At 36.9% G+C, this 26784-nt stretch overlaps 1 protein-coding gene across 1 annotated transcript; it reads right to left on the bottom strand.

Moving 5' to 3' along the window:
* Window positions 1-129: 129 nt before the first annotated feature.
* CD226 (CD226 molecule) lies at window positions 130-25146 on the bottom strand. Its single transcript, XM_063149218.1, is given in 8 exon segments — window positions 130-886; window positions 3049-3161; window positions 10195-10354; window positions 10356-10539; window positions 24824-24891; window positions 24893-24935; window positions 24937-25079; window positions 25081-25146. Coding segments are annotated over 8 exon segments (1203 nt in total). The 3' UTR covers window positions 130-460.
* Window positions 25147-26784: the final 1638 nt, after the last annotated feature.

Here is a 26784-nt window from a genome sequence, read left to right as displayed (position 1 = left end):
AGAGTCTTCCTGTTTTGTTTTCTTCTGGGCATGGGGGGGAATGAGGGGGTGAAGGTGTCGGGGAGGAGAGCAGGGGCTACACTCCAATTGCATCCCCAAAAAGAAAACACTGAAATTGCTGTGGTGAGTGGCAAAAGCCTGTAAAACCACAAAGCTGTCAGATACCAAGCTGCTGTTCATACTTTTAAATCTAGGTTCAAGGAGCCCTGATACATTTGCTTTTGTCAGCTGAATAGCACTGTTTGCCCGGCAGCAAAATAACACCTCCTGTGTGGAAAATCATGGGTATTTATTATTCCATAGAGTTCTCAATTTGAGATGCAAAAACCATGAACATAGACAACATCAAACACATTTTCTTTCTCACCCTGTCGCATGGGCTTCTCATACACATAGATTTCTCAGACCAAATTAACTTTATGTAAACATATGCAGCTCCATTCTGCATATTAGAGCTGTTCTACAATTGATCCTTAAGAGTCCACCTACTAGGAAGAAGTGTTTCTATTGCAGAAGGACAAATAGTCTCTAATCCTGCGCATGAATTAAGGGATAGGGTAACTCTGCAGGCTGCAATACAACACCAGCACATCCAGGATCTCATCACTGTCCTGCCAAAGCAGCTCAGGCTGTACCAGCACAGCCAGTTTGACCTTCCACTTCTCGCCAGCACAGAGAAAATAAAGTCTATTCTGTAAATAAAAGGCCTGTGCTTTGATTGCTTCATTCTTAAGAAAGAACTTAATGATCTTTTCTTATGTTTGTGTGAGACATTTTTGCAGTTGACATAAATCTCCTCTGTCTGCCTGAGTGATGATTCTTCTCCTCTTCTTTCTCTGCTCTGTAAGCCATGAAAATTGGATCTTCCATAACTGTTAGAAGGAGGCTAGAAGAACATTAAAAGGAAGAAAAAGAAAAAAGAAAAAAAAAAGAAAAAAAAAAAAAAAAGAAAAAAAAAAGTTGAAGGACTTCTCTCAAAGCAGCTACCGCTTTGAAAAAGCAGAAGAATTTTTCTTCAGATGCTGATTTATTATTCAGAAGTATGAAACCATCAATAAAAATGGGGTTTTGTCTTCTTGTTTTCTGTGAACACATTTCAGATCCAAGCCATATGAAAAAAGGAGTTGCAGCTTGAATATGCTTCCCAGCTGTCTCACATCTGGCCCCTGATAAAGCACCAGTGAAATTCCCCCTTCCCCTCACACACACTTCTCAGGTACTGACGCAGTCTCTCCTACACCCATCTTAAAACATGAATTATTCTGAAGCTATTCACTATGCTAAGAATAAGTCATTTCATTAAGACAACTAAATTTTACATACAGAACTGGTGTGGAGGAAAGGTGGTTTCTGAAGGAAAAGAGCAGTCCTTAACCTATGGCCACTCTAGGAAGAACTTCATCCCAGGACAAACAGTGACCCAACAGTCAGAATGAGAGAAATCAGCTTTATCAGGACATATTGACAGTGACATTGACAGTGACATTATCACTGGATCACACAGGAGTGAGATCTGAGAGGAGAGAGGTGGAAAGGCAGAGTGTCACATCCACTGTGAAAATGGGGTCTCACATCCACGTGAAACACTCACTTCCCTAAACACACCCCCAGTTAAGGGTTTGAAGGGACAAGACAGAAGCAGTGAAATTTCCACTTCTAAACTTCAGGACTTGAATAGGATTATTAAGGGGGAAAAAAAAGACTCAGTGTTCCAAAACATAGACTGCTACACTACAATACACACACAAAAAAAAAAAAAAATGAGATGCACTAGAACATCTATCCTAAAGAATTGTAGTGAAGAGGAACTGGAAAAAACATATAAGACAAAGAGCATCATACAATGTGATTTTTCGCCTTAGTTTTACAAATGATGACTTGAGGAAAAAAACAAAGACACAATTAATAAAAAGGCTATCAAAACAAAAGAGGTAATTTGTTAATAACATAGACCAGAGTAGTCTCTAAATGTAGTTGTAAAGCATTAAGGGGTATTCATCAAAAAATAATGAATAGCAGTAATCATATTTTAAAATCTTCAATTTTTCCTGTCTATATAGTTTAAGATTAGACTATAAGATTCAGGGGATATAAAGAATAGACACAGAAGAGAAAGAGCTTAATAAATACTCAGGGCAAACCATGAGAAAGCTCCATCTCAACTGGTGACCTTACCCAGATCTGAGTACAATACTTTCGATAAAGCATCTGTGATCCTCCTCTTCTTTCTGAAGACATACATTTAGTCAGAAACATAGTGGAGGAAACTGCACCATACATTATAGTATACTCTAAAATGTCTAATTCCAATATAATGCTGATGTTGCTTACTTTCCCACTGAAACCAATAAATACAATAAAATTCCAGGTAGGCTTGCAAGATGCAACATGCATGAGATTAGCACTGTATCATAAAAGCCTGAAAAGCCCTTTGCTTTGGGGAAACCCTAATATGTTGCCCGAAATTCCAGCAGCATCATATATTGTGGTAGGGGAAGGAATACATCTTCTGCTCACTATTTTTTCCTTTGGAAGAAGAGACATTCTTGATCAGACTACTAGAGATATTTGGCAGGGAATACAGCAAACTTAGATAATGGTTTAAACCATTAATTTGGATCCAGCTGGAAATCTTGAGCATTAAATCAGAGGACAAAAAATGCTAGAAGATGTAGGAAACTTGAAGATACCACCTGTCTTCTGTACACAAAATAGGAATAACAATGCCTAGCTTGATGTTGTTCCTGACAAATCACCCTTAACATGTTGTTTCAGCTAATACCACAGTAGGCATTTAGCTGACAAAGGAACTTGAGTAAGCCATTTGTTTTCCCAATGTGAAAAAAGGAAAAAAACCCCAGTAAATGTCACTTTTTTAAAGGCTCTAGAAGTGATAGGTTTTTTTCAAGTTTAAAATATTGGTGAGAAAATTCAATTTTTTATGTATACCTTTTTTTTTGCTGGTTCTGAGTGGGATAGTAGGATGAGCTGTTAACACATCCATCCTTACCTGCTTCAGTGTATTATGCAAATTGATTTGTTACTCACTTTTTTGTGATAAGCAGTGGTGATGCAGAAGATCAGTAGGAAATCTAACACCAAAACAGCAGCAGAAATCCTTTCAGCTAGGTAGGTAATAAACCATTTGTGATCCCAAGCTGCTAAAATATGATTTCAATAAATAGAATTGGTAATTTGTAAAAATATAAATCAGCATGAACTTTTTGTTACAAACTAAGCTGAAAAATCAATGATTATATAAAGACACTATTCCATGACAGCTCATGCTCAATATTCAGACTTTACAGCAATTTCCTCATTTCTAAAATGCCTTTGTTATGCTGAAGCAGCTCTTAACAAAGTTGTGACTCGGATGACCAAAGGTGAGTGAACACAGCACAGTGATATGAAAAAAAAAATAGCTATACTTTTTATAATCCTCTTCTGTTTCCTTCCCTCCCCAGTGAGAAAGTAGTTCATACATAAATTACTCAGTATATGGTTAGTGAAAGTTCTCAATCTACTTAAGACAATGTTCTTGGCTAACACAAAGTTGTGAGGAGTGGCCGATACCCCAGAGGGTTGTCTGAAAGCTGCCCTACAGAAGGACCTCAGTGGGTTGGAGAGACGGGCAGAGAACATGGTCTGGAATTCCATGAGGGCAAATGCAGGGTCCTGCTCCTGGAGAGAAATAGCTCAACACACCAGTACAGGCTGGGGCTGATGTGCTGGAAAGCAACTCTGAGAGAAGGACATGGGGGTCCTGGGGGAGAGCAAGCTGTCCATGAGTCAGCAGTGCCCTTGTGGTCAACAAGTGTGATCTTTTGGCCAAGAAGGCCAATGGGGTCCTGGGGTGCACTAGGAAGAGCATTCCAGCAGGTCGAGGAAGTGATCCCACCCCTCTACTCAGCCCTAGTGAGGCCACTTTTGTAGTGCTATGTCCAGCTCTGGGCTCCCCAGTGAAAGAGAGACATGGAGCTCCTGGTGTGGGTCCAGCACAGGGCAGCAAAGGAGATCAAGGGGCTGGAGAGTCCCTCTTATGAGGAAAGGCTGGGGAAGCTGGGCCTGTTCAGCCTCGAGAAGAGATGACTGAGAGGAGACATCATCAACGTCATGGAATCACACAATCAGCTAGGCTGGGAAAAGCCTTTGAGATCATCAAGTCCAACCTGTAAGTATCTGAAGGGAGGGTGCCAAGAAGATTAATGAATCCAGGCTTTTCTCAGCAGTGTTAAGCAATAGAACAAGAGGCAATAGGCAGAAACTTATGCACAGAAAGATCCACCTGAATATGAGGAAGAACTTATTTGCTGTGTGGGTGCCCAAACACTGGGACAGATTGCTCAGAGAGGCTGTGGAGTCTCCCTCACTGGAGTATTCACAGTCCTGTGCCATGTGCTCCAGGATGACCCTGCTTGAGTGGGGAGGTTGAACCAGTTGACCCACTGTGGTTTCTTCCAACTCAACCCTGTGGTTCTGTGATTGTATAGGCTGTCCCATAGGAGACACCAAAAAATCATTCAGTATTTCCATGGGCAGCGAGTTATTTTTCAGAGTATCAGGGAGATCATCTCAATGCTTGAGAGATTTTCTGTTGAATACTGCATGCAATGGTATCAGTTATTTTCTGCTCCAATTAAAAAAAAAATCTGTTTTTAACAAAAAAATTTCACAAAAATTTCTCCTGTTATCATCCACCTTTTTTTTAATCACCTGGTATTGTACCTGCCTTGATGACGGATATCAGGAAACCTGCCCCATTTGTCCTAGCCCAAGTAAAAAGGCTTTCTTTGAAAACTGCAACCTAGGCAGGAAAAGTTAAACTTATAGTAACTGTGCTTGAAATGCATTGATTTCTTTGGAATGGAGTCATATCTTCAAATGAAACTAAGTAACAACCCGTAATAACTAAAGGTAGAGACAGACAAGAAAATGGCTTCGAGGTATAAGCCGATTTATTCTTATAGTGCTCAAGTCTGTGGTGAGGTAATACTTATTTTTTAGGTGAAAAGCATTGGAGAAAAGAACAGAGGTAATATTATCAAAGTCACACAGGTAATCCACAGCTCAAACTCTCAGCTGTTCATTGGTGAATAGGAGCTAACATCCCTCTTTAATGTTCTGCTCACTCTACAATGAAACCACAGCTACCCCGAAGTGCTTCCATTGGGGTGGACAAGTTATGTGCTTAGTTCACAGGCAAAGGAAAGCAATCAGTGCCACTAATGACAGTAATCCCAGCCAACCAGCTGCTGAGCCATCACCAGATGGCTTTCCTCTCAGGGATCAAAAAGGTTCACATCTTTTTATCTGGCTGTCCTGAATTCCACATGAGACTTGCTCAGGTATGTCTCTTTTGTATTAATGTGTTCATTGGAAAGGATAACAAAAAATACTGATTACAGAAGAGTCTTATCCTTGAATCCAATGCTATTTTACTGGAAAGAACAAAGAAAGAAAATTTTCTCAGAAGTTTATACTAGTGAAGGCATGTGACACTATAGAGAAGGCTGCCTGATAACACAAACCAACACCTTTTGTGTTATCACCATGTATGAAATCACTCTACTGCAGAATGTCTTCAGCTCATGAGTACTTTAAATGACAGAATGGTTCATAATACCTACCTCCAAATTCAGGAAAAATTATAATGCCTTTTTTGACCAGCTGTTATGCTACCCACCAGAGAAAGCCGCTGTCTGTGCCAGGGAGTACTTACAGTAATATAAAAAAAAATAAAAAAATCCTAGAAGTAACAAAGGAAAAGAATTTAAATATTTTATTTGATTGTCATCAAGGATGGGTGACTGGATAAAGCTGCAGATTTCAGCAGCATCCCCACCCTTCAGTTTAACTGCTCCAGACTTCATTTTTTTCTGAAGTTTCACCTTCAGTTTTATCAGGTCATGGCTATAATCTCTGAGTTAATGAGTTTGAGATCTGAGATTATCAGTTGCCGTTAAATATGGATGAGAAAAATCATTAGATTCTTTTTCTTTTAACTAACAACAACTGAAACCCATGTTCCTTTTCTCATTTGAAGTGAGCAAAACCTCCCTTAGGCATTTGTTTTCTTTAACTACACAAAACCTTTTGTAATTACTGACTTTAACATCCCAGTCAAGATTTTGCAGAAACATGTCAGAGGCTTGTCATATGTCTCTTTAGTTCTTATGTTCTCAACAAAGGTATTATGCTGACAGGAGGTTATTAAGTATATTTTCAGCATCAGTACAATTTCTGTCAAGTATTAGTATTTCTCTGCAAGTTTGGGAAATTTTTTTGCAGGACACATTTCAACCTTCAGTGCACTAACTTTGGTTTTTGAGGAGGAAGCACTGATGGGCAAGAGATCTGTCTTTGCAAGAGATTCAAACTGCTCTGCCAAGACCTTCATGTATTTTGCCACATGCCTTGCTGGACTGGCATGTATGGTATCCTAACTGGGCATCACTGAAATAGTTTTCCCCATAGCTGAAAGGCAGAAATCCAGCATGAATGCATTCCAGCCCAGGGAATGGTGGTTGATTGCGTGGAGAACCACAGAGATGATTTGATACCTAGTATTCATACTCAATGACTTCATGAAGGAAGAAAGAAGATAATTTCACTCCTATCCTGGTTCTCTCACCCCTCACTGCAGTTCTTATTTTCTGCCTGTTTCCTGTTGCCCAGAAGCACTGCTGTCGCCTTCCAGCTCTCAGGGAACATATGATAAACCCCAGAGACAGTACAAGTATTTCCCTGCTTTTCATCTGGATGCTGATGAAGATTACGCTACTGTATTCAGCCATGGTGTGATCTCACCCGGAGCACTATGTGCAGTTCTGGGTCTCAAAAATATAAAAGTAGGTGGAGGTATTTGAATGTGTCCAGAGGAGGGCAACAAAGCTGGTGAAAGGCCTAGCACAAACTGTAATGTAACCCTTTAAACATGCATGTAAATACAGCCACTAACACATTCTTCAGATCTAGTGGCACCACGCAAAAGCACCTTTCTGTTTTACTTTGCCTAAGAGAAATTGCTACAAAAAAAATATTAAATCTCTGAAAATGTCTGTGTCTTCAGGAGGGAATAAGTACTTCTTTTTCAGCCCTGCTAATTTTTCAGTCTTTTCATATGACATGTCCCATTCTTTCCCAATCGCCTACCAAAACAATATGTGGATTGCAAGTCTGTTTCCTTTCTTCAAAGACTGTCTCAAAGGAAAATCATAGTAAGAAAAGCACAGAAAATGGGTTCAGGTGTGGAATCTGGTGTCGTGACTGATCTCCAAATTGAAAGAATTTTTAGAAGGAGAGATATGGTGAAGAATTAATCCAAAATCTCTTGAACACATTGTATAAATATGTAATATTCAGCTGTTTCTCTAAGAGTCATCCAAAAAGAACTACACTACTTTACAAATACATTGCTTTTAATGTTCCAGGTTTTGAGGTCAAAAAATATTTGCAGAAGTCCAATTTAACCTGTAAATTCCTGTTTCTGGAAAACAACAGTCACAACATTTAGTGGGATAGAGTGGATAAACTTAGTGACACTGAATTAATCTCATGGTTTAATTTTCACTAACATTCAAAAGCATTAAATGCAGCTTGCTGACTTTTACTGATACAACTACAAGAACTGTTTTCATTATGCTTGAATATCTATTCCTTCCTCTCTCCCTTATTTCTTAACAAGAATCCCATGCTGTTTTCTTTGCAAAAATTCATTCACCTCTAGCCAAGAAGCAAGCTGCTTCTTTCTACCATACCACCTCTCAGAATCAGCAGTTTTTGGACTGCCAGCTCTTCTGAAAATAATCCTATGCTCTTAATACAGGCTTTCACCTAAGATTCCTGCTCTTCAAAAGTTCTTGAGCTCCTCTCAGCAACAGCTTAAAAAAAAAAAAAAAAAAAAAAAAAGAAGGGTTCTTATCTTTTTTCTTACTCTCTCAACCTAAAACCTAAACAGCAGCTCTCCTGCTCTCCTCCTACCTTCTAGGCTCAGTACTTCAAAATAACTCTGGAACTGGATAAGGCGAGAAGAATCGCTTCACCCATGCAGAATCACACCAACAGGCTTAAAGCGTTGGAAGAGTTTGGTAGAAAATCCGAGCTGGAGCGTGGCTTAGCTGTAATGCTAAGCCAAAGAAAATGACATGATTGAACTGGTAGAACATACACAAAAAAAAAAAAAAAAATAAAATTGTGCAGCAAGTTTCTGGCAGCAGTTTGTTTAATTCTAGCCACAACTGTTGGATCAAGCAGAGCAAGTCACTCATGAGTTTGTGAGAGACTTCACTGTGCCACAGGGTGCAGTGGGAGCTCATGCTTGACCTTCTGTTTCTCTCCACTTACTGTTTTTTCCGTATCACTCAAAAAATATTGATTGTATCTTATGAAAAAGTTCCAAATGTTGAAGAGAAATAATAGGAAATCCTTGATATTTCACTTTCTTTGAAATTAATGAAGACTCAACAAAATGCACTTAATGATACAGGGTGAAGGCTTAAAAGGAATACAATAGAGTGTTTTCTGAATCATATTGTACTTCATATTCTTCAATGTTTTCATATTCTTTTCTCCAATAAACAGCCACAACTATGCAACTGTTGCTAGGAATAAAATCAGAAACTGAATTTGTTTCAAGAGAATAAGAAGCATGGAAACTAAACTCTCTACTTTTGGAGAAGAAATATTTTGTGTCGGTAGAACGGATCATTCTGAAGGTTACTGTATTTTTTGCAACTATATGTTTTCATTTTGGTGTTAGAAGTACTGCACTTGGGAGTAAGAAGGAAATATTTCTATTGTTCCACAAATAACACATGCTTGATTACATCAATATAGTCAAAATTTTGAAATTTGAATGTTTAAAATTGTTAGAGGTGAGGACTTTTTGTCCTGTTTCATGTATTTTTATCACATTCTGCTCATTTTCATGGATTTTTGTGGGCAAGTATTCAAAGTAAAGCAGGTCATCATGGGTTTTTTTCCAAGCATATTCTCCTCTTCTCAATTAACCATATCAGAGTTTAAACATATTCTGGAGTTTTAGACCATGCCACAGCACTGCCAAACACTCATGTATCACCAGGAACAAGGACAGAGCAATAAAAGCTGGACCAAATGTTGCAGCAGAAGAAGGTCTGGGGTGGCGCAAGAATTAGGTGTTCAAAATGAGAAGAGAATCAAAATGAAAGAAGAAGCAAAACCAAGTCTTTTTTTTTTTTTTTTTTTTTTTTTTTTTTTGGTGGTGGGGTCATAACAAAAAACAGAAGTAAATGTGGAATTAAATCCAGAGTTTCAGAAATTTCAAGTGTCCATGTGTTGGGACATGTAGGTCCCACTATAAGCAAGCTGTGAAAATAGCAACAGTAAAACCTAGGGAGCTTCTCAGCTCTCCATGAGGAAACCGCTCACCTGAATAAGGTGGAGCCCAGTTCACAAATTTCCACATGACAAATATGACTGTGAGTGTGGTTTTTGCCTTTGTTGGAGGACAGGTGTCATCCCCAAGGCCCTGCAGTACAATGTGCTGATGGAGAATTCTCCTTGAGCCTTCTTTGGGAGAATGTCCATCTCCTCCTGCAAGCTCAGGCTCCCCTTCCAGAGCATCTCCTTCTTGTAAGTCACATGAGGAGCAGCTGAAGGAACTGGGGTTGTTTAGCCCAGATGTTCTGGTTGGACAGCAGCAAAAGGTGGTCAGACATTGAAGCAGTCTGCCCAGGCAGGCAATGAAGCCACTGTCCCTGGAGGTGTTCAAGAAACAACAGGACTGATTTAGCTCACAAGATGGTGCCCAGTCAAAGTTTGGGCTTGATGATCCTGGAGGTCTTTTCCAGTCTAAATAATTCCATTCTATTCTATTCTATTCTATTCTATTCTATTCTATTCTATTCTATTCTATTCTATTCTATTCTATTCTATTCTATTCTATTCTATTCTATACTATTCTATTCTATGATTGTTAATATCAAACCAGTTTCTCACAAACAGGTCTGAAGTCCTGAGACAAGCTTAAACCCAGCTTATTTTCGAGAAAATAAGATTTATTGTTAACTTTGCTATCTTTTAGATGCTGTTAATTGGAATGTGGTATTTAAATAAATTCTCACTTGTTACTAAGAGTTATTTTATTTGTTTAAAAGTGCTAAGGCCTCAGAAGGTCCTATTTTGAAAACATTTACCATTTTCTCCTGTACTTACCAGCCACAGTAAAATTCATCATATAGTTTTTGTTTCTCCCAGCAGCTACACGGAAGTATATCACAAAGTCAGAGGCTGTAATGTTTTGAAAGACAAACCTGGAGTTTTCCTGATCAGAGCAATCCACTGGTGTACATTCTTTGAAATCTAAGGCAAAAAAAGCTTTGCTTTCTTGATGAGTTGCACAGAATGACAAAATCTACCCAATCTGCTTTAATTCTTTCCCACATCACTTGCTGCACTGAATCTCCAATTTTATCAGGGCAAGTAAAAGCAACATTTCCTCCTGGCTTGGTAAACATGGGATTATTTTGTTTCTCAGACACTTCAAAAGCATCTGTTGAAAAACACAAAACCAGCAAAAAGCCTACTTATAATTAATTCAAGGGAAGTTTAGTATCCACAACTCCAGTACAGAAAATATTAATGGAATTGACTTACAGCAGAATGATATTGAAATAATTTGAAATGCTGAAAAATATAATTTATACCTATCTATGACTTTATTTTTGAGCACATTTAGACAAAACAGTCTTTATGGAACTCTGAGTCTGTGATGACATTGCAAGAAGGCTATTTCTGTAAACTTTGAGCACATGAATGTTCTGTTAACAGTTTCAGCAAATATTCAGCAGCATAAATTATGGGGCCAATCTGATTAAACTTAGTGTAATCTTGTTCTTCTTTCATGCTAATTATAATAAGAAAATGGTTTGATGTGACCCTCAGGACATGCTTTAGTAAGTTATGTTAAAAGACATTCCAGCCTAAGAGCTGCAATTCTCCCATTCACAAAACTCACACCACCTAAATTACAAAAAACCAAAAACTTATCTATTCATACACTCTACTTGGGAAAAAGTCTGTATGGTCTGTCTGTCTGTCTGTCTGTGGTATGAGAGAAGACTTCCAGACAAATTCAAGACTTCAACCACATAGAAACCATAGATATATCTTAAATAATTTTGACTGAAATCCCTTTGAGTTATTGTTTTTATTAATATAATTTACTGTTTTCTACTTAAGAAAAGAAATGTATAAAAGTCTGCAATAGAAAGATTGTCAATTTATCTGACATTCAGAGCCATTTGATCTCTAAAGTCAGCTTTGTAATTTCTGTATCCCATAATCTAGGATGAGCACTGTCACCTTGCTGCAGACTTTAATGTTGGAAAAGACTAATGATCACACTGTTTTTCTTACACTGTAAAAGGATCAATCTTTCAAGTTCTTAAAGGAGATTTCTTTACATTAGATGTTTTTAAGTAAAAAGGCACTATAATATATTTTTAATGTGTTTGTCTCTCTCCGTGGCAACAACTGGAAGGTAAGTAGGCTACCTAGGAATAAGTGATTCCATTTATATTGACAGGATGGAGACTCCATTGTGGGAGTCTGTACTTCAGAGAGCTTCTCAGTCTCTCTGAAACAGAGAGTGAAAAAGTCTAGCCTGCAATTTTTTATCAATGGAATACAGCACAGAAAAATTACATTCCCTCTGCCTTTGGAGACCTGAAATATGATTAAAATGTTGAAATGTAGAAAGACAAAAGGAACACTGTCTAATGAGTTTACCTAAAATAATTAATGAAGAACTTGAAGATCCATGTAGACTGCAATCAAGGAGACTGAAAGTTAATGACAGCCAAGGACAGAAGAGAGATAAATTCACTAAACCAAACAGAAGGTATAACACGGTGAAGCTAATTAACTCTTTACACAGCTTGCCAAAGACAGCTAAATTTCTATTACTGAAGTTGACTGCAAAGGCTGGATAATCATTTAAGTTATCATGCAAATTCCAGCAAGAATTTACTTATGAAAGTCTAAGTATTATTCAAATTAAACTGAATGACTGCTTTGATGGGACTCTACACTTACAAAATAGGTTCCTTAAAGTGCATTCCCTCAAAATTCACTACATTAAATCAGGTAATTTTTTTATATGCCTTGCAGTTACAGATCAGCAGATTCATTCAGATTTGCTAGGGAAGAGGGATAAATGAAAAAGTGATCAAAACCCATCTTCTCCCTGAAACACTATATTCTTAAAGGTCAGATCTTTTCCTCAGACCACTAACTTCCAGCAACAGCAGGATTTACAATAAACCAATATTCTTGCCAAAGAAGTCTTGCCCTTCATTGTGCAGTCTTTGCTCTGGTTTTTCACCAGTAGAGCAAGCCTTGCTGCTGCCCACATTCCCCTCAGGAGTGTTGACATCTCCCCATCTTCTCCTGCGAACATCCTCGCTGTCTTAATTGTTTCATTACAGCGTCACCCTGAACTCTAGGTGTTTCTCCTATGTGAACATGCAAAACAGGAAATTTTGTGTATGATGATGCTACCTCCCACCTTCCAAAGCACTTCCCCCTGACCCAAATGATAGGACCTTACAACAACCTGCCTTCTTCCCAGCTGCTTTGCCATGTATTTGCTAGAAAATTGTACATTGCACATATGGTCAACTGGGAACAAAGAGATAAAACATTTCCACCAAACAAATGAAAATCCCTTCTGTCTTAAAATTTATTCTGTGTTAAAATTATCCTGTGTTATATTTCCTGAACAATATATCCCATTTGCTTGATAGTATATAATGCTACAACATTGTAATACACTATAACAGGTAGATTACAAAGCTAAGGTGGTCTTGCAAATTCAGTGAGGATTTTCCATGTAGAAATCTTGATACAACTGTATAACTTGCAAGCATACAAATAATAAATGGTATGTTAATAATGAGAACAAGGTACAAACAGCCAAATAAAAATAGAAAGTTTGGAGATTCTTGGCTGCTCTACATTCTATCATGACCGTTTTCAAACACGATAGAAAGACGCCATGACTTTTTTTGTTGTTTCTTTATTTGTTTGCATATATATTTTATTTGAATATGTGTAGCAATATTAATGTATTTTCAATCTTGATGAATAATGTAAATATCTCCCCTTATTACCATATGGTACCTTGAACAATTTATATGATTATATAAGGTACAAACAATGGCAAATCAGGCCTACGTAGTTCTAATTAAATCTTCTAAGTACCCTACAGTATTCCAGGCTTTTGTTTTAAGCAATTGTCCCATTTTATTTTGACAGCAGCTTCAGCATAGTTCTTTCATCCTCCTTCTCCTCTGTTCAATCACTTACTTTATTTAGCACCTTTCTAAACACAGTTTCTTAGCTTTCAGCCTGGTGTGTGTGGGATGAAAACCTCCCTCTCCCAGAAACCCTTCTACGGGAATAAAGCACACCCACCCTCCTTCACCCCTGCACACGCACGGCTCCGGGTGACACGCCACGTGTGAGCTTTGCAGAAATGTTAAATAAAAATTTATCCTTGCATCTGATAAAAATAGACTCTGCCTCCCTGCTGCTCATGCCAGACACTGCCACTGCTGTCTGCTCTGCCCATGGTCGCACCATCTCGCTTCCTGAACAGAAAGTAGGAGGAGGTGACAGCGCTCAGGATAGGTCCATGGGCCTCTCCTTAGAAGGGAAGTGCTCACATGCTTGTTATCCTCCACCAACCTCTTTTGGCAGCATGCTATCTCACCATACTTTGCCTATGACTATCTGATACAAGGTATTTAAAGGAGAAAAAAAAAAAACAAACAAGATTTCATATTTTTAGAATGCATTATCTTTCAATGTTTTTCTTGGAAAGAAAATATCAGGAATATAGACACATAGAAGAGTGTAAAGGAACTCTCCGAGATTTAAAAAATCAAGCAACTGAACTGAAATTCTGCAGCAGGGAAATAGTTGAAGTCAAGAAAATCTTCTGAAGGAATAATAAAATAATGGTATAATTTCTCCCCATCCCCTCCCACCCTTGCTACAAACATTTAGAAGTCAAAATAAGTCTTATGTGAAAGTTTAGTCCCCATTCATTGATAGAGATTTTCAGACTTTCTCAGTTTTTTCATGTCCACTTCATTTTTGTTTGGTTTGGGGTTTTGTTTTTGTTTAGTTTCTTGTTGTTGTTGTTTTGGCCTCTGATAGTATCAATTGATATTGTTTCTTCAGAGATTCTTTCATTCCCTTAAAAAGTAATGCTCTCTATCAGGAATAACTAATGACCTCAGTAAACTTTTCAAAACTGCAAAGCCATCTCAGGTCTACAGCCGAGAGAGGTTCCCGGGTCCCACTCAGTTTGCTGAAGCTCCACACACAAACACAGTTTTCTTCCTCTGCTTGTAATGAGCAGTGACAAAATAAAATAATTGCACACAAAAAGGAGGCTTAAAATTTTAGGAAGCCAAACTTTCTCTGGGGCTCCTTATTTATCATGTAAATCAATTTTCAGAAGAGAAAATAGTTTGAGTGACCCTTTCACCCTTCCTGAATAGACTAAATAATGCATTATATTTAGCTCCTAAACTAATGTCTTCCAACTGTATTAGCACATACTACATGATTTTGTTAAGTTTCTAAAAACACAGGTTCGCCTCTTTTTTTTTCAGTTTTAATGAGCTACTGACACCAGTTCTACAATTAGACCAGAAACCAGCAGTACTGTTGTGTTTGAAGAATGCACTTTACTAATAACAGCTGTTCAAATAATGAAAGTTGAAATAAAAGTATTTATAGTCCTATATCATTAAAACATCTGTTTTCCTACTTCCTGTTAAACCACCATAACATCCTTTTAAATAGATCTTAAATTATATTGTGAAAACTTTGGTGATTCTTTGTGTACAAATTATTAATTCTGCATTATACACTAAACATTGAGCACACAATTGTAATTCACCTGCCAGCTGCAGTTGTTTGTATATATTCTATTTTTGTTGATTTTTTCCTGTTGTAAGCTGAACTTTAGTTACCTAGAGTGCAAGGATAGGGAGAAGTCAAAGAGAGGGAGGGAGAAAGAGTTCTAATAAGAATGAGAAAATCATTCTCTCTTGAGGCATAAACAGTTATGAACTTCCAGCAAGGAGAATTTGGTTGCTGGGGAAGAAGTCATTTGTTGAAATCATATAGAGCACTATGACAAGATTTACCTGCAGAGGGGTCTTGAAGATCTGAGAGGTCAGATTTCCAGACTTTCACCCCATCCAGGAATTCCATTGGTTTGGGATGAAGAGAATTTTACCAGCGGCAGGAGTTAAAGGGGCGGACAGGAGTTAACACAGGCAGGAAGGACACTGTGCTCAGCCTTCACCTACTGTTGATCAGCTGTGCTGTCTCACAGGGGCAGAAGGGAGAGAAATGCTGTGCTGAGACACTGCATGTCACAGCCTGCACGTGTGTGTGTGTCTGTGCGTCTGTGTGCGTCTGTCTGTCTGTGTCTGTGTGTGTGTGCATGTGCATCTGTGCCCAGCCACTCACGCCTGCCACAAGGCTCTTCAGGGGTGTCCAACAGGCAGAGCAGAGGGTGGCACAGCTGAAGCCACGGAGGAGAAAACAGGCAGGGGAGAGGGAAGGCAAGGGGCGTGAAAAATCAGGCTGGATCCTAAGGGTGACCATTGGAACCAGCGTTTCTCAAGAGTGAAAGCCACGGGTGCCAAGGCAAAGGGTACAAAGGTGCCAAGGACAGGCACAAACCCAAGCTGCCCAGCCCCAGAAGTGTTACATGACAGGAGTGTAGCAGGAGGACACACTATGGGGAATTTGCTGTCTCACTTCTCTGATCCTTTGAATGGATTGTTTTGTGGGCTGAAAAAATACTGGTGAAGAAAGAAATACCTAATTTGTTTCATTATAAGTTTGTTATGCAGCTTGGCACCTGGTAGGAAAACAGAAAAAAATCAATATATCATCAGTATTTTTTACCAAAAGTTTTCTTCACATTTCTTTTTGTCCGTATTAAATTATAAATTCTATTCCTGTCTTACAGGCTAGCGGACAGAGAGATTCATCATTAGGAATATATGCAGCTGCAGAAGCTTTTGCAGATAGGAACATTTCAGACATTAAATAGTAATCACCTGTTAGTGATTTCCTTTAGAGTATTTGGAAGTTTAAAAATCTGAATCTTTAATTCCTTTTATCTTCTGCTTTTTGTCTGCCTATGTTAATTCAATAAGTTAACTTGTATTTCCCCAAATAAAATATTATTCCATCTGTCCTAGACAAAACTATCTCCTTAATTGTGAATACTTTAAAGCTGTCACTGTAGACTTTCTACTTTCCCATGCAATTCCATCCTGTGATGATTTCCAAATTGCATTATCTCAAAATTTCATCCATCACATTTACTATGTGGGAAACAAAAAACAAAGTTACAAAACTCTTGGATCTGGATTTAGCTACTGGGTGTCACAGCAGTTATGCTGGATAGTAGACATAATACCATACTTTATTTAAATTGAATTTCCAAGTGGTGGCTGCAGTGGCATAAAATTATGGAAGAGTAGCTGACAAGATGAAGTATCTTTGACTTACAGAGGTAGCAGAATACTTGCCCTCAAAAAAAGTGTTTAACCCATTAGATTCCACTTGTGCCCCCTTGGCATTTCCCTGCCCGTGTAGGGATAATCAGAATGGTCACCCTTGTACCCTGTTTTCTTTCTTTCAAGGTGTTTCTTGTCCATATAACTGCACACCTTTCACTTCAGCTTTCACCTTTCACTTCACTGAATACTAAAATTTTCCTTACCACAGCCCAATGCATAAGGTTTTTTCCTTAACGCATTCCAATGCAAACAAAGTAACCAAGAGTACCTAATAGCATCATTATTCTTGGTAACTAACTGTGTGTTCAAAATGTTAAGAATTAAAAAGAAGAAAAGGAAAAAAAAAGTTCAAAAACCTCCCCAGAGATGAACAAAAGGATCTAGATTCTCTGACTGCTAGCCAGATAATATTGAAAACGTTATCAAGTTTTCTGTTTCCAAAAGAAAAATTTTCTCAGGTATGTCAACAGAGAGTTACATACAAGACAAAGGAGACATTTTTCTGCTTCTTTTAGAAGTGGTAAGACCTTAGATGGAGTATTACGTACTATTACAGTTCATACTATTTATCTTTTTAAAATAAGGTTTTACACAAATGGGAGAAAATTCAGATGAGATCAAGGACTGATTAAATTTAGAATCATGAACTGAGAAGAAAAGCTGAAAGAATTGTGTTTGTTTAGTGCAGAGGTATCACAGAAGCATAGAATCATAAAAGTCTTGGGTAGGAAAGGACCTTAAAAATGGTTTAATTCCAGCCCCCTTGCAGTGGGCAGAGACAAATTCCACTGACCCGAGTAGCTCAGAGCTCCTTCCAGCCTGGCATTGAACATTTCCAGAGATGGGACATCCACAACTTCTCTGGGCGAAAAAATGAACATGACACTTTCTTCCTTTTTTTTTTTTTTCAGAGAACTGCAATTAATAAAGCCACTATTAACCAAGAGATATCTAGGTTAGATACAATGAGAAAAAAAAACTCCTTGTAAGGCTGGTTACATGCTGTAGTATGACCTCACAAGAATTTTATGCATTCATTTCCAACGTGGGAATTTCTCAGACACATTAAGAATATGCTTCTCCTGCCTCAGAAGGCAGAGATGGATGAAATTAATTTGAAACATCTCTTCCAGCCTAAGTTTTCCACAATTCTAGAACTGCTTTTGATCTAAGCTTTTCCATCAGAAAGGAAGAGGAAATATCTCTTGTACTCCCAACAGGGCTTGGTTTCTTTCTTTTTAGCATTTTATAGCGAAGGGGCATCCAATCTTTAGTTCATCATAAAAGACAAAAAGTAAGAAAAGCAGCATTTAACAGGTCAATAATCACAGCAGAAGTGTGAAAAAGGCATCCTCACTTGTCTCCATCTTCTTGCTTTCTAATTAGGTGCTGACAATGTGGCTGACACCGTGTAAGATACAGAGATAATTCTGGCTCTGGGGAGCTCAGCATCTAAGAGCCAAAGAATGAAGGTCCCTCAGGATTACTTATTGCTTCCATGTGCTTTAAAAGTCTGATAATTTTTCACTGTAGACCTATGAATCACATTCTAAATTGAGACAGAGATAAATAGAAAGCAAGTTATTTCAGGTGAATAGGGACTTGAAAAAAAGCTATGCAACGTGCTGCTTTTGGCAGGCAGAAGAGCATTAATATAGAAGTAACTGCTGAGTGGCATGGATATCATCACGCTAGCCAAGAATAGAAAAGCTCTGTCTCTGCTATCACAGAAGAGGTTGATCACTCTATTTAAAAATTTGGAGTACTTCATGGTACATCTGGCATTTAAATACTCTATTAATGAACTTCCATTCTTATTCTGAGTTCCTAGCAAAACACATCCCCTGAGAAAATGGTCCGTTTTCACTGATTGACAGAAACAATAATTCACCCACAAATTAAAAAAAAACAAAACCCCAAACCCGGCAATTCCCAATTAAAAAACAGGAAAAAAAAAAAAAAAAAGGGGGAGACCCCATCCCCCAGTCCCCTAAAAACAACAAAAAACCCCAAGGAATTATGCAAGTCTGATTAATTCACACTGTGGATATAAAAGCCACTACATCTAAATATTTTTTTCTGATTCTACTCGGAGCATAGCATGGAAATTTTAGGGTCAAACTAACACTATTTTAACACCTAACCAAAATAAAATTCCTGAGAAAATAAACATAGTTTTCCAAATATATAGAAATTCTTGTTAAAATTAACAGTTCTGAAAAGGCAAACACAAACACAGGACAAAAATATTCCAGGTAATTATAACTTCATTTGTTTTAATGTAAATAAACATGCAACACTGTTCTGCCATAAAGGACAGTTTTTAATTAGTTTATATATCATATAATTTTTCACTACTGAAGACTTCCAACTTTCTATCTAGATGTGTAGCAAAGGCATGGTGCATAGTAGATCAATATCAGTTTATGATCTCTCTAATGATGTTTATTATCTTTTATATTTCAAGTTATATTTGTATTGCAAATTTGCTCATCGTCCATTTTAAGATTTCTGATTCAGTTTTAGCTGACTGAGTTCTGCATCACAAAGCTCTTTGCAAATTGTTCAATCATTTCTGCTTCTGTTGAATTTGAAATAATCAACATTCCAATTACACTTCAATGAAAACTTGAAAACTTTAAAACTTATAGCTCAGGGCCTACTGCATTTTGAAGCAATGCAGCCTAGAGAGCTAAGTATTAATAAGGCCAAGAGGTTCTGGAAGGATGTGTGAAGCACATGAAGCCAGATGAACTTACCAGCACTTCTCAAGGTAGCGTGAGTCAGAGGATAGTTTGTGGTTGTGTAGGAGGCATTAATGCCGTGGTCTGGAAATGGGAAAATTATTGCACTGAGCAGCAGCTGACAAAGAAAATCTTCATGATTTCAATAAAGGCAAGGTAGAAAAGAGTAAGATTATCATTATGGACAATGACAATAGGAAGTTCTAACCAAGCAGTAATGGCACATAATGCATCATCACAGATATGAGAGTGCAAGAGGAAGAAAGTTTTGCGTAGTTTCTGTACAGGGAGCTTAAAATATATCTGTCAAGTCCAACAGAGCCCTGGACCTGGAAGACATTTTGCATGCAAATTATCACTAATTTATTTTGCCAGATTGGGAACAAGACAGGAATACGCTTCAGGTTTGAAAATTCTTAAGTTCTAGATGCACAGATATTGATGGAAATCATTTTTTAAACCCAATATTTGTCTGTTGACGTCTTAGCTTTTCTGTTTATACACCCTCATCATAATGCTCCATGAAGTCAAGTACAGCTGAAAAACAACAAAGATCTTTAAGGCAGATATGTAGATGACATGACAAAACCTGAATTTCCTGGCCAGAATAATTCCTTAAACTCTTTTTCTGTAAATTGATACTTTATTCGTACTTTTAAAAAAACCGTCACAGATGAGTGACTTTTGTACTGATGACTTTAACAGAGCAGAAAAGAACCAAAGGATTAAGGACAGGTCTGGAAAAGGATAAAATAAATAAATGCATCCATACCTCAAGTGGACAAAGGTAATCAAATACCGGACAAATCAGAAAAAGACAATGCACATCATATAAAGAATAAAGGAAAATTCCCAATACTTCTTCCAACGCTTTTATAAATTAAAGTCACTCAATGTCTCCTTTTTATGTTCTAAAGACTGTAGATATATATTTTCACTGTATACCTCTCTTTGCAAAAGTTAATAGTTTAAAACAAAAGAAAGAAGGATTGCCGGAATTCCCGCTGCTGCTTTGCTGCTGTTAGATACGTGTCTGGCAACTGGTGAAATGTCACTGTTGTTTATTGTGTTTTGAGCGGTCACCTGGGATGAAAAGTATAAGATGTACCTCCATACAGCCCCATCCAATGGACTGTCCCAGTGCACTGCTCTCTTCCATTTGAAATTTAAAAAAAATTAAAGTTTCAACATCTGCAGCTTCAAATACCTTTTCTTCCAGTCAACAAGTGCATGAATTAACATCTCTTCAATGATCAATGATTCCTGTGTGATGTCTTCAATTGCAATGCTTCTTCTCTTAACAGTGACTTCAATCTCTGCTCCTCACATTTTGTACTGAACTTGAAATCAGTCTTCAGACATACATCCCTAAGCATTGTACCTAAGAAACTACAGATCACTTTTAAACTGTTCATTAAGAATGATGGAATAAAGATACTGACTATGCTTACATAATCAGTGTATCTTAGAAAATATGTAAAGAATTTTTCTCTGAAAGTAAGTGTTTTGTCTGCTTAGTGCAGGAGGATTTGTGACTCATATAATGTGGGAACATTGAAGATAAAAAAAGGTCCCTTGAATTCAGTTCTGAAAACTGTTGAATGTATGCTCACTCTGCAAGGAGGAAAAAGAAAAAAAAAAAACAGAAGCCTCAGATTCACCCAGCTGGCAAGTATCTTCCTGTGGGATAACTAAAGTGTTCTTTACCCATACATTCATGTGTAAAAGAGGCAGCACGAACTCTCAAGTTCTTCCTTTATGGAACAGGATTTCAACACTGCATCCACATGTAAGAATATCCTGTAGCTACATAACCTGTCAAGTTTCTGATATAATATCCTGAATATTATTTCTTTTCTGTCAGTCTGTTTCAGTAACTGCTTCAGTCACTGGGCATAAAGAAAGCATGGATAACACTGTGCAGTCTGCAAGAGTTCTCTCTCACCTATTTCACAAATTCCATAGGAAACCTTCAGCCAAAATTCATGGCAAAAGGAACAATATACGTCTGTGATTTTATTATATATTCTGATAAATCTCCAGGAATAGGTTAAGACCATATTTAGTAAAAAAAAAAAAAAAAAATTCTATCACTAGAATTATTGCATCAAAAAATTTTTATATAAGTGGTGATTTATCACCAATTCTAGGGTCTTCCATCTACCAACAAGGAGGACAGTGCATCAAGAGATCTCTGTAATGAGAGTTATAGTCTCCTGTGTCTCCTAGGATCTCAGGTCCTTATGCCAGTTCTGCCATCATTTTTCTTTGTTTTCCCTCACTTTTGTCCTTGATTGAAAAAGAGCTGTGTTCACCCCACCAAGACCATGGTGGGATGAATTGCTGTTCTGTGACCAGAGACTGAGCCACAAGAAGAGTCCTAAGGAGAGTTTCTCCAGTACTATTTTGAAACCTCAGACACTAGAAATCTGTTGCGGTCTCTTATTCATTCAATATATCTTTACTCCACATGAAAGAGTGCAACCACCATGGACATTCTTTTTATGAAGACACCTTTACTCTAAAGAAAAATAGAGATATTGTCAAAATACTAAGAAAAACATGCTAAATGTTTTTCAAAAATCTGATTTCTTTCTTCTGTTTCTGTTTTTGTTTTGAAAAGAAAGTCGTGATCCCCAACCTTTTTTAACATCTTGATCTTGTAGTGTCAGAGTTTTGTTACCACATGAGTTTCTGGATTTAGTGGCACTGCTGTCACCACTGGATGCAGCTTGAAATCTTTACTCAGACTCACGCTAAATTTACTCACTTTGCATTAGAACTTTTAAAAATTATACAAAGAACATGGGAAAGCAGAATCAGACTCATGAACTCTGTTGATTAGCAGGAATGAAGCATTAGAGCAACTTGGAACAGACTGAGTGCAGAAACATTCATTGTTTTGCAAGACAGTAAAAGTTAACCCAAGATACTTTATTCAAATTTATGTAAATGCCAGCAGATATGATTGACATGTGAAGAACATTTCACATTTAGTCTAGTTAAGAAATCTCCATCATGAGCATAATGCCATATGGCATTATTTCATTTATTTCTGCTATTTCCTTTCAATGGAAATTTTGAAAGCCAATCATATATTCTACATCTATAGTCTGCTGTCAGCTTTTGTTGAAGTTTGCACTGCAGATTCCTCCATGGCATAGTTACCTGCCTAAGTTGGTGCAGGAATGTCTGTGTGTCCAAGAGTAACAGGTCATTATAAATAAATCCTAACAATTTTCAATGCCTTGCTGGCATGATTTAAATTATAAACCTGGCTTCAGTTTTGATTGACACAAAAACCTTAATAATACCTACTTAACTTCACTGTGCCAATTCACAGAGCAAGCTTAAGTTTCATCTTGAATATATGAAAAAGTTACACACAAAGTTGCATGCTTTTTCAGGCACACACTTCACAACTTTAGCTCAGCCAATCAATATTTAAACTAAAAGCATGAATTACAAAGCATTAGACACCATGAAAATCACAAGAAAAAGAAATTAGTCTATTAAATTTTTGTTGATTAACTGAAGAAGAAGAAATGGATTTTGCAGTGAGTTGTTTATTTGTCTGGGGGACTGTAGATAAATTAATGCTTTTAGAAAAGTAATTTCTATTGGGAATCAATAATCAACGTATAAGTCCAAACAAGAAAAACCACACTGTAATTGGAAAAAAAGTTTAATTACCTATAAAAGGATCATTCTTATATGTTTGCCAGATTGCTTTATTCTATGAAAAAAACATACCTTAAAAAGCATTTAATATACCAGGACCCCAATTATTTTTATGCGAATCTTTTAGAACAAGATTAAATACAGTAAAATATGAGACTAACACTCAGCTTTCTCAATACTTTTACCCTGGTGCAGAAAAAAAAAAAACACTTTAAAGATGAGCATCAATGTCCTAATTTTACAGTCTGGAAGACAAGAAAAAATAGGCATCTGGTGTCAGCAGCAAGCTAAAATACTGTTTACATGGATGTGAATTTTACTGTTTATTTAGTCTCAGCAACATGTTGTCCAGGAGTTAAAATACTTGGTACTGACAAAGGTGCTGGTAAAGTAAGATAAAGTCTGACTTTAACTGAACTGAAAACAGTTCTACTATGACTACTTCATAAATAAATATATTCTCTAGAGTATTTTAATAACATATGTAATGTATGTTATTACATTTAATATGTAATGTAACATATGTAATATTATTACATATTAATATGTAATAATATGTAACAATGTTACATATTTAATAACATATGTTTTAATAACACATGTAATTTGCAGTGTAGATTAAAGCTGCAGTATTTATCTTTACTGGAAATACACTCCATTTTCCTCAGATCAGATCATGCTTATACATATCTACCAGGAGCTGAACAGGATTGTTCTCAGACATCTTGATTCTTTAAATGGAAAAGGATTAATTTCTATTCAAAATCATTGCCTACCTTTGTAGTTGATTTAAATAGACATACTTGAAACATGAGGGGTTTGCTGTTGATTAAGGTTTCATTTTTAGTGTGCTCAAACCAGGAGAGAAATCCCCCATGCTGAGAATACTGAACCCTACAGAATAATTTCCAAAAAAAAAACTTATCTCTGCAATTAAATCCTCTTTTTGTGTGAGTTACAGGGTACTCAAATCTGTGAGGTGATTGCCTAATAGAGGTGCTGGACAGAAGAGTGGATATCCCACGTGAAGGTGACTGCCTTGTTTCTTGCATCATTTCAGATTAACTCCAGCAGAGACATCCAGGAACAAACAGTGGTATCAGTGCTGCCTTGGCCAGAAAAAAGACCACAAGGACTTCCACATCTCTACTGCACCTAACTTCCAGAATTATATAGAAAATGGACCCATTGTGTATAAGGGCTTTGCACTGTCAGAAGTCAGATGGGGTTGAACCAAAAGAGAGATCTGTTTTGCCTGCCTTTCAAATGCTAGGAACTGAAATTTCCTTTTGATCTTTTATTTCCTAGCTGGGAAATACAATCAAATGTTGAATGGCATCTCTTTTCACTCAGGAGATTGGGAAAGAGGAGTATAATTTTTCTACATTGTGGCTACCAAATCAACAAAACAATAAGACCAACTGCTTATCTTTTGAAGGCTATTCTGTCATATGTACATAATGATTCTTCTAAGTTTTCAGTTTTCAGCTGACCCATGTTGATTAGGCATGCATGGAAAATTACTAGAAAAGAGTTCTTTCTCCTCTTAGTCATAGGAGTGAAAGGGAAACCAAATGGGATGAGTGGTTAGGTAATAACAGGGTTTTTGGAAAGTACATGGACAGCTACACAGAAAGTACATGGGCATAGAGAGATCTTTTTCTTCCTTCTTCCCTTTTCCAATTTAAAAAAAAAATATCTCTTAAAGAAAAAGCTGCAATACCAGATGCTCCCTGAATTGGCATAGATTTCTGTCTTGCATATATCTGAAATTTTAAAAAAATGAGATATTTGATGACCTGAGTAGTTTCAATTACCTTTTTCAAAACTCCATCTGAATTAGTTAGAATGGAGAAAATGTTTGTTATAATGGAGACCATCATCTTCCAAAGTGCTCTTGATGAAGGGCATTATTTTCAAAATAAATTCTTCCATTGTATTTGTCTTTGATATGTATGCCATAGATTGGACTCAAGACAGCTGTATTTTCTCTAAGAGTTACATTAAGTTTCATCCAGGATGTCTGGATTATCACAGCTTTTTTTTTTTTTATATATATACATGCACTGCATTTTCACTTTCTCAGTAAGCTTTGCAGATGAATCTGCAAACTATGCTTCCATGTTGGCTAAAGCACACACAGAAATTCAGTTTCAGTATTAATATAACTGAAAATTAGATTCATAGAGAAACCCGGAAAAACTTTGGTACCACCACAAGCAAAACACGGCAAAAAAAATTTGCTGAAAAAACCCCCAAAACCTACAAATTATTATTACTTTTAATTTGTGAATGTCACTGAACTGTTAAAATTTGTCCAAGCTCCACAAGTGAATTTTGATTATATCTGCTGTGATATGATATAAAAAAAAAAAAAGATGCAAACTAGGAATGAGAAAGCAACCTTACTTCCACAAAGCTGCAGGCCAATAGTAAAAAGAACTGTGTAGTCCCTTTCAAAGAATGTGGAATCAGTGACTACAGTGTGACATGATTTTATTCAATCTCTGCACATCTAGTGCCCCCCTGACAGGTTTTTTTCACTTTTGGAATATGAAAAACACCATGTGCTTCTTACTTTCACATTCTGAGAAACACCAAGTTAGAGGCCTCAGTGCAGTTGCATCAGAAATTGTCTAAATTCCCACCAAAATCAATCTCAGAATAAAGTTTTCATTGCCAATGAATCTATTGCAATATGCATGGATACTGTAATAACTGATGAAGCAGGGATCTTCAGGGTTTATCACCAGAAGAAAACACAAATTTTCCAGGCTATGTATCCAAAATGAACTGGGATTTTTTTTTTCAGACACCACAGTTCAACATTTATCTATTCTTCAGGGATTAAAATAATCTAAAGAGTAGATAAGACAGTTCCTATAGGTCATAAATTGGTGACTAGTTATAAAAAGTAACATCTTAGGTCGGAAGATTTATTTGTGATAATATGTCATGAGGTATTATTTTGGGATCAAAATTATGCAGCTTGAAAATTCGTGTTCAAAGGTGTAAGAATCCTGAGTATTCATGACTCATGTTGAAATTTGTCAAAACAAGCCTCACTCTTACATTTTTAATGGATTTTTCCTGGGACAACTGCAAGTATTTTTGCACTTCGGCAAACCACATTTTTATGGAGCTGCTTGAAATTGGAACAATATGACTAATTTGAAGTCAAAAGTAACCTTGAATCGTCCCATTAAAATTCTCCAATGAATAAATAAGTGCAATTTGAACAAAAGCTGACAACAGAAGTTAATATTTCAGGTGAATAATAGCCTGCACATAGCTAGAGAAGGACTCGTCATCGCAGCTGCTCAAAACACCTTCCACAACAACCTGACTGGAAATCAAAATGTGCATATATTCATCTGTACAAAACCGGGCATCTTTTATGATGATACAACATACAGTTCTTTTGCAACCTAAATGATTCTACAATTTTCAATTTTTCCAATTACTCCATTTTGCAACTGTAATTCCACATTGTTGTAGTTACACTTATTTCTACTTGACCTCACCAACAAACAGAATCCACCAAATGATAAATGAGAAAATTCTACTCTATACAACTTCTTAACTCAAAAAGCTGTACTACCTGAATTTACGTTTAGAAACAAATAAAAGGGAATATACTTATATAAATATATGATTAGTAATGTATCTTTTTGTCAAAATTTAGAAAATACGTATAAAGGTTACTGTTCTCAATCTCTTAAGCTGACATGATTCTTGTCTTCTTGTTATCTGCAACAATT

This window comes from Melospiza melodia, chromosome 1 (genome assembly GCF_035770615.1).
Source record: "Melospiza melodia melodia isolate bMelMel2 chromosome 1, bMelMel2.pri, whole genome shotgun sequence".
Lineage (NCBI taxonomy): Eukaryota > Metazoa > Chordata > Aves > Passeriformes > Passerellidae > Melospiza > Melospiza melodia.
The sequence above is the reverse complement of the archived record's forward strand: the minus strand, read 5'-3'. Positions and strand labels throughout refer to the sequence as shown.